The sequence below is a fragment of the Branchiostoma belcheri genome, unplaced genomic scaffold (assembly GCF_001625305.1).
Source record: "Branchiostoma belcheri isolate BF01 breed outbred unplaced genomic scaffold, Haploidv18h27 scaffold9, whole genome shotgun sequence".
NCBI lineage: Eukaryota > Metazoa > Chordata > Leptocardii > Amphioxiformes > Branchiostomatidae > Branchiostoma > Branchiostoma belcheri.
In genome coordinates, this window is record NW_017804575.1 from 5,015,513 (window position 1) to 5,032,228 (window position 16,716).

At 39.1% G+C, this 16,716-nt stretch overlaps 2 protein-coding genes across 3 annotated transcripts in view; one reads left to right on the plus strand and one right to left on the minus strand.

Annotated features, from left to right (window-relative positions):
- LOC109487727 (polyprenol reductase-like) overlaps positions 1–8,182 on the plus strand; it is a 12,265-nt gene extending 4,083 nt beyond the window's left edge. The window contains exons 2-6 of the mRNA XM_019791784.1: positions 2,247–2,398; positions 3,488–3,673; positions 4,539–4,664; positions 5,510–5,656; positions 7,015–8,182. Coding sequence (XP_019647343.1) covers positions 2,247–2,398; positions 3,488–3,673; positions 4,539–4,664; positions 5,510–5,656; positions 7,015–7,127 — 724 coding nt within the window. The 3' untranslated portion in view covers positions 7,128–8,182. The remainder of the gene's footprint in view (positions 1–2,246; positions 2,399–3,487; positions 3,674–4,538; positions 4,665–5,509; positions 5,657–7,014) is intronic.
- Positions 8,183–9,839: 1,657 nt separating this feature from the next.
- On the minus strand, positions 9,840–16,562 carry LOC109487741 (uncharacterized protein YwjB-like). 2 transcript variants are annotated; one of them, XM_019791803.1, is made up of 4 exons: positions 16,449–16,562; positions 15,604–15,785; positions 14,732–15,130; positions 9,840–9,873 (listed from the first exon to the last, which is right to left on the minus strand). In XM_019791803.1, the coding sequence occupies exons 2-3, from the start codon at positions 15,778–15,780 to the stop codon at positions 14,747–14,749; spliced, it is 561 nt and encodes a 186-aa protein (XP_019647362.1). In that variant the 5' UTR covers positions 15,781–15,785; positions 16,449–16,562; the 3' UTR covers positions 9,840–9,873; positions 14,732–14,746. The 2 variants fall into 2 exon arrangements, with proteins under 2 accessions (XP_019647362.1, XP_019647363.1); XM_019791804.1 differs by lacking the exon at positions 9,840–9,873 and adding an exon at positions 12,039–12,064 and having other exon boundaries at positions 14,735–15,130.
- Positions 16,563–16,716: the final 154 nt, after the last annotated feature.

Genomic DNA, 16,716 nt, shown 5'->3' on the forward strand with positions numbered 1-16,716 from the left:
CATGCCGAAACCCCTTTTGTATTAGGGTGCCATTCCCTAAATGACACACATTGACCGTTCGGTTCTGTTTCATATGGAAGAATTCATAGACGAAACTCTAGAGGGAGCATTAAACTTAGCTTGAAATAAAACAAAAATTTTGGTCTCAAAATGCTGGAAATAGCCTTTCAGAGGGGTTAAAGATTCAAAATTTCCGGGGGGGGACCCCCCTAGCAGGCTCGAGCCTGCGGCACTTGCTGACGCCCGAAATCTTGCCCCCCCCAATCAAAATTTCCTGCCGCCGCCTCTGCATTGACGTGTGGAGTTCAAAGTGTTGGCAAGCACGTGTACACAGCTGCAGTCATGTAGGTCTAATACTAACAACAAAGAAGACTGGAAATGGAGTCCAAGATTGTGGCCATGCCTGTAGCCAGGATTTTAAATGGGGGGGTTCTTCCCACTGCTTGAGGGACCAGCGAGCGCCGTAGGCACAAAGTTCCTAGGGGTTCTGGGGGCATGCTCCCCCAGAAAATTTTGAAAAATGAACCTTCTGAAATGGCATTTCCTGCGTTTTTTAAAGGATGTCAAAGAAAAAAATTAGATAACTTTTTTCAATGACAAAGTGAGCAGTTTTCCTATGATTCCAGCCTCGCTGGTGACACGAATTAGTCCATCTTTTAAAGACAAATCTTGGACCTTTAGATAAAAAGTGGACCAAAAAGTGGACCTTTGAGCCTTGTGGGGGGTTCATTCAAACCCCCCGAACCCGCCCCCCCCCCTGGCTACGGGCATGGTGGTCTTGGAGATACATTTGTACTTTGTTCTAAATGAAGATACAACATCACTCAGAATACTTGTAACAAAGAACTGTGCAAAAGCAGAAGGAAAGATAATTGGCAGTACTTAGGTATATACCATTATCTGTTGCTAGAAATGACATTTGAGCCCTGCTTGTTTGTTTGCGCCTTTATTTATTGATGAAAATACACAATTCGGCCAACAGGCTTTGTAATACTAATGGTAAGAGAAAGAGATGCATGTAGTCAGTGGTTACAGTTACATTCAAATGGATGGGACATAAAGAGGTCAGCCCAGTGGAGAAGCTTTGAACAGGCATAGCCTCAGACATCAAGCCTCAGACTATCACTCTTATTAAGAAGAGTAATAGAAAAAACAGTCTCCAATATAAGTTTGGAATTCCACTTTTCCCATTTTGACAAGTGTTCATATTTTCAATATAAAAGCACTTGGTACAAAGTCTTTATATAAGATTGACAAGTATGATGTATAGTTGTCAAATATGATAATAACTTTCATGAATATTCATTTTGAAATTTTTCTTCCTGCAGGAATTCCTGCAGGAAAAATTCTTCCTGCAGGAATTCCTACAGGAAGACACTTTTCCTGCAGGAATGTTCTGCAGGAATTCCTGCAGGAAATTCTGCAGGAATTCCTGCAGGAATGACTCAATGACAGTGGGATATGAGTTTTTTAATGTCATTGTGTTTAACTTTAATTTGTTTTTAAACTGTTACACCATGCCTATTTGCATAATATTATATGTGGACGATGAGGTTTAAGTAAAACTTGAACTGTTCACTCTTCCAAAACTATGATCCTAGATATACATGTATTGTGTTTTCAGAGATGTCTTGAGAGGACTGAATTGAAAAGAATTTTAAATGTAATTCTGAGCCACCTAATAGAATACTTTCCTCAACTGGGCAAAATTATATATAAATGTAGGGGATTTAGACCCAGTATGCTAGGGTTAGGGGCTGAAAACGTGAACCATTATAAGTGAAGTCACATGGCACTACTTCAATACTTGTATGTAGCTGAAGTATGTTGAAAAGCATGCCTCATTTATATCTAATAACATGTATGTACATGTCTCACAAGGGGATAAGTAAGTATGCATAAGTACACATGAATGGCTGTAGATTTAGTTCAATGGTAATCCAAAGACATACATCCAGCTTTAAAATGTGTTTATTTTGCCAGCATAATTGCAGTGTTTAGACTAAATTAGAGCACACTTGCCACATGTAGTAGTTTACACATCTGCCAGCAAATTGTAGCCTTCATGATTGTTATAATCATCATACTTACACTTTAACATTTTAGAACAGACATTAAAGTTATGATATTGGTCATGGCAATATAGTGATAGTGTCACTGTTAAACTCTCTTATGTAGATCGTAATATAAGTGAATGAGCTTTAGAATACAATTTTGACCATCATGCATGTTTGTTTCTTTAACAGATGGTTCAGCCACTTCTACTACGAGGGTGTGGTGTGGAACAGTTTTATCCTGCTGGTGGCCCTGTTGTCGTATGTCGGGGGAGTTCCTGCCTTCTGGTGGTTCCAGGAGGCCCTCAGCTTCCTCAGCACCTACCCTGTGGACCCTCCTACTGGTAAGTATGGATAGAGTCAAGGTTCAGAGATACTAGAGACTAGAAAAAGGATTTAAGAAACAGGAAAAGATATCGAAAATTACTTTTCCATTCTTTAGGCCACACCAATTTAATTTGTTGGTTCTCGGATTTTTTCAGAAAAAATATGAAGCGACAGGCCAGGGCGAAAAAAAATAAAAATAAAAACAGGTCTAGGCATCCCATTATAGGCTTAAATGCTACGGAATGAGCCATGAAGTCAACACAAAAGGCTGGGTTAAAATTTAAACATTGAATTTTGAACTTTTAATCAAACCACTGCAATGATAGATGGGAAAACTGTAACAACTAGGAAGAAAAAGGCTTTCCTCAACTGTTGGGGGCAAAACATGAGCATTTTTCAGTTGATTCAGGTCACCAGAATCAAATTTTTTTTTTTTGCAAATCAGAAAAAAATGAAGAGGACGATCATTGCATAGCACACGTGGGTACACATTTTTCTTTGCCATCAATTAGTCTTCCTTCAACGTATCAAAAACTTTCTCTTCATAATGTTTTATTATTAGCACAGCTGATTATGTGTAGCCTCTACATGTACCAGGCTTAACAAGTGGCTGGAAAGAGTAGAAATTGGCCCAATGGACAGATAACATACCAAGGAGTTGGTCTGTTCAATTTACTGTGACTGGCATGTTATTATCTCTCTATAGTCTATTTGGTCAATTTCTACTCTTTCCAGTTGCTTCCAATGCCTGGTAGAGGCTATGCGTAAATGTATCCATACTGATGCTTTATAACAAGGAAAAGAGAACTCTGGGAGTATCTGTAACAATGAGAAGGACATTGGTACATGTCAAAATGATGAAAACATTGCGATTGGGCATCGTCAAGTGTCGGCCTCCATGTTATGAAGTTTTGCTCAAACAACATTATTGCAAGGCTGCCAACATGCAATTTTGTATATGCCATGGGTTTAGGTCTGGACTTGTAAGTCCGGAACTGAACCTAACCCTCTGGACTTGAATCCAGACCTGAACCTACGTATGTGGGTTTAGGTACACAGCACTACCAGCTTAATATGACCACGTGTCCAATGTTATGTCCCTACAGCTGACCATGTGTCTGTCCTGCTGGCCCTGATTCTACTGGAGTTCCAGTTTCTGCGCAGACTGTGGGAGTGTGTGTACGTCAGCATCTTCTCCGACGTGAGTGTCCACCTGGTGCACTACCTGCTGGGCCTGGTCTACTACCTGGCTGTTCCACTTTCCATCATCGCAGAGGGACCCAAACTCGATGGTGAGCCACAAGTTGTCTTTTGGCAACACCTCGGGAGCAGAACCGCATAGGCAATATTTGAAAAGCAAATCATAATGTTAACCTTCACATGGTCTTGCCTAATAAACTACTGCTCTGTTTATTCTTACTGAAACACATTCTTATATATGGTGACAAGAGTCCAACTCCGTTCTGCAACACAATGTAACCAAATACCAACTAGGTAGTCTGCTACAGCGCCAATTACTATGGTGACAGCCATCTGGTCCAGGTCATTGACCTTATGTATTTGGAACAGAAGAAGAAACAGAGAAAAAAACAACACATTTTCATTATGCAAAGGTTTATATTAAGATCATTTTGTGGCAGAAGCAAAATGAGCCATCTACATGTACATCAGGTCACACCTATCCTTCACTGGACTGAGACGGGGGATGATACCAACTTCCAACCACCTTTGACCTCTGCCCTAATATCATAGTCACTTTGACAGTCTGAGCAATTCTCTAAAAATCAAAAGACTCCTTGAAAATTCCACTCTGATATCTGAAAGTCTTTTTTTAACATTTCTGTGTTGTATCATGAAAGTTCATCTGTGTTGGTAGTTACATTGTTAAAGTTAAAACTTTTGGTCCAACACAAAAAAATTCTCTCACCTAGAGCTTTTGACCAGTCACTCTGGTCTTCCTCAGTAGACTGACCCAGATACCAGATACATTGTACCTTTGACCCAGTGTTGACGTCACACTTCAAAGAAGCCACGTGACAAGCTTCACTGGGTCAGTCTACTGAGGAAGACCAGAGTGACTGGTCGAAAGCTCTAGGTGAGAGAATTTTTTGTGTTGGACCAAAAGTTTTAACTTTAAACATTTGTGTTGGCCTGTAGGAACCAGACTGAGCCTGTCAGATGTGAGATGGAGCCATGTGGTGGGGACAGGTCTGTTCATCTGGAGCTTCTGGCAACAGAACAAGGCTCACATCATCCTCGCCAACCTGCGCAAGGATAAACGAGGTGACGAAACTAGTTATAGCCTCTTCTGTTTTTCAAGGAATAGATCAACTAGACTGGCAATGAAAACATACATTGCCATGGCGACGGTGGTTCATGATAGGGTTATTGTTTGCATTGGCACTGCCATCGTTTCATGATTTTGAGCAAGACAGATACAGTGCACTCCTCCCCCGAGTGTATAGTGAACGAGCCCCTGGGTCACAGAAAGTAGGGCCATCCATGGCAGACAGGTCTTCTGGGTCTTCCCAAGGGTTTCCAGGAATGTGGGCATAGATGTGGGTCAGGGAAATGCCTGTGGACATTCCATTCCTGTGGACAAAATACCTGTACAATTCCTAGAATTCTTGTTAACTGCACACAATACTGTACCATTAGGCTCCTCCCTGAGACGTCGCCAAAAAGTGTTGTTACTTTACCCTATCTACTCATGCCAGGGCCACCAGTCTGATAAGTATATGGTTAAGCATTAGCCCTTGCATACCAACCTGCAATCAGTTCTTACTGCATTAGTGCCGGCATCAGCCAATCAGGTACTTTCCCTCCTGTTGATGGAAGAGAAGTTACCAGCCAATCACAGTGCTCCCTGGCAGTAAGCTGCAACAGGATTGGTTGGTAGCTGATTGGCTGATGGCTGGTCAGTGTGAATGCCCTCTAAAAAGCAGATTGCAGGCCAGTTGAAAGATGATGTCTTTTGTCTTTCATGTCTTTCCTCTAAACCTAATCTTTGATATGTCTTTTTCTCTGTTCGACAATTTATGATTTCTGTGGCTGTTTTGCCACCAACTGCTTGACAGTAAATGCCAACCTTTTTGAGGCCAAATGATGAGATTGCTTTTTCCCTGCAGGTTATGTAGTAACGAGAGGACACAAGATCCCGTATGGTGGCTGGTTCGAGTACGTGTCCAACCCCCACTACCTGGCCGAGCTGCTCATGTACCTGTCAATCACTATTGTCCTAGGAGGGGAACATTACCTCAGCTATGTCATTCTAGGTCAGACCAGACTTTTCTGACATTTTGTTCTGTTTCTTTTTGTGGTTTGTTGGCATAATGGGCTAAGACATTTCTTTTGTTTCACAAGGCCCCACAAATGTTGTGACATCAACTTGAGCAACTGGAATGGCCCAAGAATTAAACTGTGATGACATTTCAAAGGCTATTGGCAAACAGCTTGGTCTTAAGTTTGAACTATAGCTGAACTTACTATACATACACACAGAGGGTGTACAAAATGTAGTTCCAGGGAGGTGGAATTACATCTTTTTTTTCTAAATCGTTATTCTTATTGTGTCTTTCAAAAGTACACAAAAGAAAGCATGGCACAAAGAACAAAATAACTGAAACCACATGCATAACAACAAAACTAAATAAAAACCAGTAAACAATCTAGATGATATAACAAAGTGTTACAAAAAGAAAAAAAGTCAACCCCAATTACATACAATTTATATATAATTTCTTCATGAAGATGTCGAAAGTAGACCTATTAGTTTTCCCCATTTTCCCATGTGTTTTTGTCTTGCCCACTCGATTAGAGATGATGGTTTCTAAATTGAAGTAGTATGTTATATAGAAATAAAATTATAATTACATCTTTCCTGCAGCAGCAATTAAGCCTTTTTGCCTTGCCTTGTAGGTTCTTGACGTGTACACCAAATCAGACCAATAATTAATATTTTACACATAAGAAAAATTCAATGTAATGTATGCAGTTTCTGTATGCTTGCATGCATATGCAGTTTTTTTACTATCACTAGTATCAGTAAATTGGGTCAACATTGGATGTACATCATCATCTCCACAACACAACACTACATCCTGTAATTACTGATGTAGAATGTCCAGACTGTGCATGTTGTACAAAATGACTAATAAACTGGTAGACGTACCAACCACTAAGTATCTGATACCAGCCCAGAAAAGAACAAGAAACAGTCATGCCTTCAAATATCAGAGTTATCAACCGAGAATTGAGGTGTTCAAAAACTCATATTTCCCCAGAACTATCGTAGACTGGAACTCGTTGCCACCAAGCATAGTTGGGGCATCATCACTAGAAAGCTTTAAACAACTCCTGCAATCAAATGTGCAAAGATTGAGTGTAACAAGCCGTTCAGGGTGATAATAGCTAGCTGCCGCCGTGCCGCGTGCCTGCAAAGCTGGTTTGTTACGCCGAAGGGCGGTTATACCGGCTATACCGATACAGATACAGATACTGTGTAGTTCCTCGAAATGACTCACTGTAGAATTCTAGAGTTTTCTACGAGAACTCTCATATGGTACATCTCTAGGAAGTTCTTGTGATGGTCAGTTTTCCTTTAATGATGTTGTCTGTTATTTTTTTGCTGCAGGTTATATTCTGGTGGAACTGGGCCTGTGTGGTTGGATCACTCACAACTGGTACAGAACCAAGTTTGACAACTACCCCAGCAGTCGCTCTATCCTTATACCCTACATTTTCTAACCGCCCCCTCCCCCCTGACTCACAGGATTTCCTGATTCAACAATTCTGAGAAAAATTAAAGCAGTACTTTGTAAATTGCAGTTGTCAAAAATCTATAAAACATGTTTTCTAAAAGTATTCCTATCTACAAAAACACTGGTCACTTTTAAGGTTTTTTTTTAACCTCTTTTTAGTTTTTATATTTTTTTAAGTTAGATTCTAGAAATCAATTTTTCAAATTCCAATGTTAAAGTAAAAGTTCTATATCAGTATTACACGTACACGTAACCAAATGAACGGTACAGTTCCACATATTATATAAAAGAGAATTAATATTATGGTCATTGTTCACCGTAGACAGAAAATGATTTTTGTCTTTATGTTGTGTTATATTAATGTAAGATGTTTGACAAACATTACATGTTTTAGGAATTTCAAACTGCTATCTTTTGAAATCAAAGTGACCATGGCCACTTTTGCAGCTAAGCTCTACATTCTAAACCGTTTGGTTCATTCTACATATTTGATACCTGTACATGTACTTTCCACAGTATCTATTATTATATATAATAGCTAAGTGACATTGCAGAATACAAAATTTGAGCCATGTAGTATGGCCTTGTCAGCAGAATTAAACCAAACTGTGCTAAAGCTGCCATCACACATACATAACAAATAGCTTGCCTGACTATATACATGTATATGGCCAAAATACAGCTTGTGTCCTCTTGATCACAAAATGTATTAGAGACCAGCCAGTTTTTGCATTGCAGGTCACTCCACTCAATTTCATAAGGTAGATTTTTGGGCCCCAAATACTCTCTGGCAATTTGAAGATGCCAATGAACAGGTCATTCTCTACACGCCAGCTTTGGTGTGTTTTGGCCCCAGTTTGTTGGAATGCATGTAGCCCTTTCCTCTGGCAGTCCATCTTTCCAGCCAGCTTTTGGCCACATGGTGGTGACCTACATGACCCATAGTGAGTGCTGGGCAGGGGATTTGGTGAACAGGCACACTCTTACTTAGCATCCACGAGTTTCCCATCCCCAGAATGCAACGCGAAAACGCGGGGGTAACCCTCATTTGCATAGGGTTGGAAGGCATCGGAGTGATCCTGTTGACGTTAAACAGCTTGCTTTTCATTGTGTTTTGAGGTGTTGGGGCATTTTATGCTCAACATTAATTAAATTACTATAGGCCGAATCTGACAACAAATAGAGAATGAAGTTTTAGTGTTCTTTTCAACATGGAACATGTGGTTTGTACGTTACAGCATCAGTATAGCGTTACCACTATAACGTTACAAACCACATATTCAAAAAAATTCATTCTCTATTTGTTGTCAGATTCGGTCCATAGTAATTTAATTAATGTTGAGCATAAAATGCCCCAACACCTCAAAACACAGTGAAAAACAAGCTGTTTAACGTCAACAAGATCATCCGATGCCTTCCAGTCCTATGCAAATGAGGGTTACCCCCGCGTTTTTGCGTTGCATTCTGGGGATGGGAAACTCGTGGATGGTAAAAATATTGCGGAGCCACAACAGTCTGTTCACCACCGTGAATAGTTTCATCAGGTTGGTAAGTCACTGAGTTAAGAGAGTCTTTACACAACCAAGTCTTTTATTCAGCCGACGTTTCAGTGACCGTCTGTCACCTTCCTCAGCTGTACGTGTGGAAATGCAGCGACACCTATGCTGCAGTGCAATGTGAACCAGTCAGAATTGCCCTGAGGAAGGTGACAGACGGTCACCGAAACGTCGGCAGAATAAAAGACTTGGTTGTGTAAAAAGAGTCTCTTTACTCAATCTGTTCACCAGCAAGGAACAAATTCAGCCAAAGGACGTTGACAGTGTGATGCCAGCTTTGATAAAAAAGAGTTGTAGTTTTATCCCTTGACACTAAAACTTAAACAGGTACCAACTAGCCTTTCAGTAGTAGTGTCTTGTAAATGCCAAGCTTTGAAAGCTATCTTGAAATCGATGTATATACTGGAATGTAAGATTCTTTTCCTAGTGTTTCCTACCACATAAAACATTGTACTATCTTGTACTATAGTGTTCTGTAAAAATTACTAAGTAGTTAAACTTGTAGTAAGGAGGTAACTGCCAAAAAGTCATACTATTAAATGAAAATTTCACTCAAAACTGTGATGAAAATTGTTGCCATGCCCAGTACCCACTAAATGATGTATACTTCAACTTCAGTTTGTATCACTTCGTTTTAATGATTTAATTAATCAATTCTACTTGTTGATTGACATTAGTGACATTCTTTAATCTATAAAAAAAATCAGTGTTGAAACAAAATGCATGAGTGGAGAAGCCAGGAACTTGTCAATGAATGGCCATATGCTGAAAAAAGTCAGAGCACATGTAACAACAGAGTATGCCATTAGGCCACACCAATTTAATTTCTTGGTTAACGGATTCGCCCGCTTGATTTTTTTCTGATTTGCAAATAAAAATAAAAATTCAGAATCAACTGCAAAATGCTCATATTTTGCCCTGAACAGTTGAAAACAGTCCTTTTGATCCTAGTTGTTACAGTTATTCCATCTTTCAATGCAATGGTATCATTAAAAGTTCAAAATTCATTGTTAAAATTTTGAACCTGCCTGTTGTGTTGACTTCATGGCTCCTATCATACCATTTTGGGCCATAATAGGATGCCTAGGCCTGTTTTTATTTTTATTTTTTTTCGCATGCCCGCTCCATTATTTTTCTAGAAAAATCCGTTAACCAAGAAATTAAATTGGTGTGGCCTTAAGAGTATTAATTTGATTAGATTGATTTAAATCCATCAATAAGCATATTTTTGGAAGAAAAATTTTGCAGGAACTGAACCTGAGAGAAAATTAAAGTCATATACTTAGTATATGATTCTGAAAAATAATCTTCTGGAAAGAAAGTAATTTTTTAGCATAAGTACTGTGCAATTTGGACATTTTTGACGTAATTATTCATAGCTTTTGGACAATGACAATGCTGAGACGGAATTCAACTTGTTTCAACTTATTCATCTTTCTGAAGACATTTTTGACATAAATTTTTATTTTATTTGCATCAGTGGAAAATAATTTGTGACGTTTGCATTTTTACACTTTGGCCATAACCAAAATTTGAAGTTACTTCAATATTACACCTAGATAAAATACAATTTAAGTCATGACTTTCAATGGCTAGCAACATCTTTCCACCTTTTATCTTAAATGTTTTCCATCCAGTATTTGTACGTAAAATTTGGTGCTTTTAGTTAAGATTGTATGTTTGACTACATGTAATTACTTGACATCATGTAATAATTGTAATACATTAAGAAATGTGAAGACTATGTTTAAAACTTGATGTCCATTTTGTGTGAAAGATAATCAGTATTATCGTACTGTAATTAGAAAGGGAGTTGTGCCCTTGTTGTACTGCAAAAGTTACATTTGTACATGTACCGCATTATACATTTAGTAAAAGTATTGCTGTATTTGTGCCTGTAACATATTGTTGCAGTACTTAATTTTAGCTACAGGTTATATCTTGAAAGTAGTGACTGTCACATTTTTATGCCACTTCAAAATTTTGTTATGGGCAGTAGTGTCAAAGAAGAAGAAATGTGATTGGTCAGAAGTATTTTGTTGCCATGACTACAGAAACCTTTCCTTATATGGCACATTCCAAGGATTCTCAAGGTCATTGACCTTTTGTGGATGTCTCTATACTGTGACCATAGGATCAATTTATTGAACCTTATATTCCAAAGTTGTGGAAGTCTATTCCAATTTAAACATATGTAAATGAATGTTATTATTGTGATTATCGGGGCCTCCATAGGCTGTACTGTTTTGTATATTCCAGTAACAGCTATTTATGTTAGAACATTGTTGCAATTCTCTATGCTACCACTAGGTGGCGATTGGGACTTGCCAAACCTAAAATGGCTGCATTTCAGGCTTAACAAAAAGTCAGAAACTTGAGATTTCTCTCTTTAGGCCACACCAGTTTAATTTTTTGGTTCTCAGATTCGCCTCTTCAATTTTTTCTGATCTGCAAAAAAAAAGATTCTGGTTCTGAATCAACCAAAAAATGTGCATATTTTGCCCCCAACAGTTGAGGAAAGTCCTTTTCTTCCTAGTTGTTACAGTTTCTCCATCTTTCAATGCAGTGGTTTGATTAAAAGTTCATAATTCCTTGTTTAAATTTGAACCCAGCCTTTTGTATTGACTTTATGGCTCCTATCAAAGCATTTGGGGCTATTAGACCTGTTTTACTTTTTTTTTTCACCCTGTCGCTTCTTATTTTTTCTGAAAAAATCCGAGAACCAACAAATTAAATTGATGTGGCCTTAAATGGGGTAATACTGTCAAATTAAACTGCAAGTCAGGGTTACATTTTTTTACATGGTTCCAATGTCATTCCAATGCCAATTCCCCAATAAATTACATGTATCTTACAGAGTGCAGTAACCATAGAGAGGATATCCAGTCCAAACCTTGTTTTTACTGATGAAAAAAAAAAATACAACAAAAAATACAACAAGAAACACTGCATATTAAGCAACCAGGCCAAAAACCTTTAATGAGAAAATTTTTTCAACATAAGGCCACACCAATTTAATTTCTTGGTTAACGGATTCGCCCGCTTCATTTTTTTTCAATTTGCAAATAAAAATAAAAATTCAGAATCAACTGCAAAATGCTCATATTTTGCCCTGAACAGTTGAAAACAGTCCTTTTGATCCTAGTTGTTACAGTTATTCCATCTTTCAATGCAGTGGTGTCATTAAAACTTAAATATTCATTGTTTAAATTTTGAACCAGCCTGGTGTGTTGACTTCATAGCTCCTATCGTACCTTTTTGGGCCATAATAGGATGCCTAGGCCTGTTTTTATTTTTTGTCGCCCGCCCGCTCCATTATTTGTCTAGAAAAATCCATTAACCAAGAAATTAAATTGGTGTGGCCTAACAATCAATTGTATAACCTTGTGCCATGTTGTAAGATATATAGATATATACATATCTGCTTGTAATGGAGAATTCTGTAATGTCTTGTATTGTAAAATCATTGTTGTATACATTCATTATGAATATTTATTAAAGCTAGTAAAAAGCAAGACAAGTTCTAGTTAGAAGGTTTACCTACATTGTATGGACCTTAATATGGCAGATTTGTGCAAATATTGTGAAGTTTATATGTGCCTTTCAGAATCTTATTTGTATTGTATGATATTTGGTGCAATAAATATCTAATGTGCTTGGTCAGTAATAAGTGTTGACTTTTTTACTTTTTAGTGGCGTCGGGTGGTGTAGTGGTTAGAGCAATCGACTATGAACCGGGGAGACCCGGGTTCGATTCCGAATCGTACCCGGTACATGTCTGAACATGCGCCCGACGTTGTGCCCTTGGGAAAGGCACTTTACACGACTTTCCTCACTCCACCCAGGTGTGAATGGGTACCTAACTTCGGTTGGGGAAAGTCGTATTGAGGTCACTTTGTGGCGCTGAATGGCAGCCGCACAGACCCTTGCGAAAGTTCCACAAAAAATAATTGTGGAAAAAATATGTGTATCATGTGTATTATTTGATTATTGTAATTGTTGTGATTTGTATTGATTATTATGTGATACCCTGCATCAATTCAGCCGTTTAAAGGCTGCGACCTCATGGGTACTGTTTGGACAATAAAAAATACCATTTATTATTATAAAACCATTTATTTTTAATTTAAAGCAAACATTTAGCAGTTGCTAGCATTTAAAATCAGGACTTGAAATACTTTTTTCTGCATTCATTACATGTACATGCACTGGTGCAGGCAACATTCAACATTACCTGCACAAGATAAGTTTGCTTTGTTTGTTTCGCATAACCGGTAAACCGCCTTTAGGCGTAACACACCAGTTTTGTACATGTTCGTACATGTACATGTACAAGCTGCGTAAGACCGGACTGTAAGGTTTTGAACCACTCACACCGGGAAGATCCTCTACTCTTTTCGATAAGTGTGGTGGGTTCTTTAACGTGTGTGGGGTGTGGCTCTCCCAAACAAGGGACCTCCATTTAACGTCCTATCTGAGGGACGTCCCTAACCGAAGCTAGGTACTCATTTCCACCTGAGTGAAGTGAGGAAAGTCGTGTTAAGTGCCTTTCCCAAGGGCACAAGATCGGTGACATGGGCAGGGTTCGAACCCGCGACCTCTGGGGTGTGAGCCGAACGCGCTACCGATTGCGCCACACGACCCCACATACCAGTTTTACCTGCATTACAATTTATCTGCCTTTCAGTTCATCAATTTTTGTTAAAAAAAAAGATTCTTCTAAGAAGCATCAGTTTTAATTTACTTACGAGTAGTAAGTTCACTACAATTAACAATATCAACTACAGCATTATGTTTTTTCTTTCTTTTAGCCTGTGCTATTTTCACTCACCTTATAGCACCATACCCAAAATTATGGAAAATTTTTCAGAAGAGAAATCATACTTTTGATGTACCGTCCCATGCATTTATGATGTTGATTTTTGTTGAGCATTATTCTTGGTGTATCCTACTCTCTAAGTCCACACCAATTTAATTTCTTGGTTAACGGATTCGCCCGCTTCATTTTTTTCTGATTTGCAAATAAAAACAAAAATTCAGAATCAACTGCAAAATGCTCATATTTTGCCCTGAACAGTTGAAAACAGTCCTTTTCTTCCTAATTGTTACAGTTATTCCATCTTTCAATGCAGTGGTATCATTAAAAGTTCAAAATTCATTGTTTAAATTTTGAACCAGCCTGTTGTGTTGACTTCATAGCTCCTATCATACCATTTTGGGCCATAATAGGATGCCTAGGCCTGTTTTTATTTTTATTTTTTTGCCCGCCTGCTCCATTATTTTCCAAGAAAAATCCGTTAACCAAGAAATTAAATTGATGTGGCCTAAGCAGCATTTTTATCAGCTTTCTTTTTTGTACAAATGGATACTGCCCTGCCAGGCTGTCTTGCTAATTTGATACTGTCTTGCAGCCAACAAAAGATCTGCTTTCAGATTACCGGTAGGTGTAACCTGTGTAGGGCCGTGTTTATGTGAAGTCACCCAAACCGCGATTCGGGTAACTCACATTCCTCACATCTGGTCCACGTGTCCCACACTCCTGTGAAACCGTGTCTGATCACAATTCGCTTGAGCTCGTAACATTTATTGCTGTTTGATGATAACACGCAAGGTAGCGTGTTATTATTGTCAGAGGTCAACGACCTGCTTGCTGATGCCCCCCTCCCAGCATATCTCGGTCGAATGCCGACGTGGTCCCGCCAGAGGCGGTGAAGCTCGCCCTAGAGCGGACACATTGTTTGACCATTAATGCTCTTTAAGTTGCTGACACGTAAAATTTGGTATTGCATATAAATAAAGAAATATCACCCCGTAATCTTTGACCAGGCCAAGTTACATTGAAATCGCATTGCATTCAGACGCAAATCGCGATGCGGGAAAACCGATTCGAAACCGCCTCTAGAAGTGGCTTGGGATCGAGGCGCTTTCAATGTGACTTGGAGCGTTCAGATGGAGCCACTTGAAATTGGCTTCGGGGTAAACCACATGTAAAGTGCCTTGGGTGACTTCACATAAACATGGCCCTAGGTGACAATAATCAAGATTAATTTCAAGACACGTCTGCCTTGTTGTATACCAGTTTGACCACACCATTGGGGAATGTTTTGCTCTCCTTCAGTTTGAGACTGGTCAGATCGTTGGGTGTGCCTCCAGACGGTTCAAACATGCGTATTCCCCTGTTCAACAACACCGGCATCACGTACAGTTCAAGTTCGTCAACCAGCCTTGCGTCCAGAAACGCCTGCGTAACCATCCGCCCTCCCACCAACCAGATGTCACCTGCCGTTGTGGTCTTGCGAAGGTCGTCTGCAAGGTCGCGTACGTCTCCGGAATAGCACGCAGTCTGTTCGGTAGTTAGGTTGGTGAGGTTTTTGGTGGTGAGGAGGACAGTTTTCTTGCCAGCATACGGCCATGGGCAATCAAATCCACAAACCTAAGTCAAATCACAGATATTCAATTTTTGCAATCATGTCAGTCTTCAATGTTTTAAAAGATCCTGCCTCCATTTGTAAAGAAGCAAAATAAGTCTGAATTTGCATCAAAGGGACAACATATGATCTACCACACATACAAAACTACACAGATATGAATTTAGCAATTTTAACAGTTTCCTATGTTTGTATGTACTTCATTACCATGTCTGTCATTTTCTTGTAATGACTATTGTTGTTGTTACAACAATAGTCATGACTATACTATTGATATCAAAAGCCATCTGAAAAAATTACCTAGGGCCAGCTTTAAGTTTATAACTGTTGATTCTCAGATTTTCAAGAATATTTCCTAAATCCATCCTATGCTGTCCAAGAATCGAATACAGTACAAGTAGAGACCAGGTGCTAACCTGAAAAGTATTGAGTACCAATAATACAATCACTATATAGGAAGACAAACAAACAAATTAACCTGCTCGTAGGTGGTACGTCCCATCACCACTGTGCTGATTTCTCTGAAGAAGTCGTCGTACCCCGTGTCCGCGGTGTTGAACTGTTCCAGCCAGGCGACCCCTCCGTCCTCCGTGGCGATGTACCCGTCCACGCTCATGGCGCTGTAGATACGGATCCGTGCTGATGGGGTCGTCATGGTAACTGTGCAAGAAAACAAAACAGCGGAAAAATGAAGTCTGACTGTGTACATCTGTAAATATTTTGTACAGAATCAGGATTCTGTTACAGTTTTCAGCAATCAAGTATCCAGCTCCAACAAGTAAGCTAATTATTTGAAACATTCATGACTAGGTTTTATGCCTTTTGATTTTAGTACAGGATGTAATAGAGCAGAGCCTACTTGTAGAATTCTTTGAAACAAATTTAACTCTTCAAATTTATCCAACAGCCTGTTGTTATACTTATAGTACTAGTAGCAGAGGTCTTGTTGCAAATGTTTGTGTCCTGGGAGTGTCTCATGTAGTTTGTTCATGGTCTAACATTATAGTAAACCTTGCCCAAAGGGCTTATAGTACTTATAGTATAACGTTACATGTTTGGCTGGCCACAATATTGTATTTGGGGTCCAAAACAGTGGATGTCATAATGTAATATAGCAAAATCGTTCTTCAGAAAAATATGTCACACATGCTACAAGCTATGGGCCCTCAGGTGTTGACATTGAACACAGGTGTTGACATTGGACCCTTAATATGTAACTTGTCCTTCAATTCAACAACAACCCTTGACTTGAAGTCAATACAAAAGTTCAAAAGGTCACAAAAGCTCAAAATAAAGAACAGAAAAGAAGCAGCAGCTTCCTACTTTGTGTGAACAACCTGAAAGACCCAAATGTTTTCTGATGATGTTCAGAGATGCTCTCACGTGTACACCTGGAACACCTGTTACTTTAGTTTGATAGTGAGTCAATCATTCTGTCAATCATTTATCTACACGTCCCGACATGCCCTCTGTCTCTCTCCCACCCAGCTGTCATCAGCTGCCCCCTGATTGGTCAATTCAAGTTGACTATTCCATTGCTGGTGCCACAACTTTTGTTAGATAATCCTTGTTGCTGTAAAGAGCGACACAA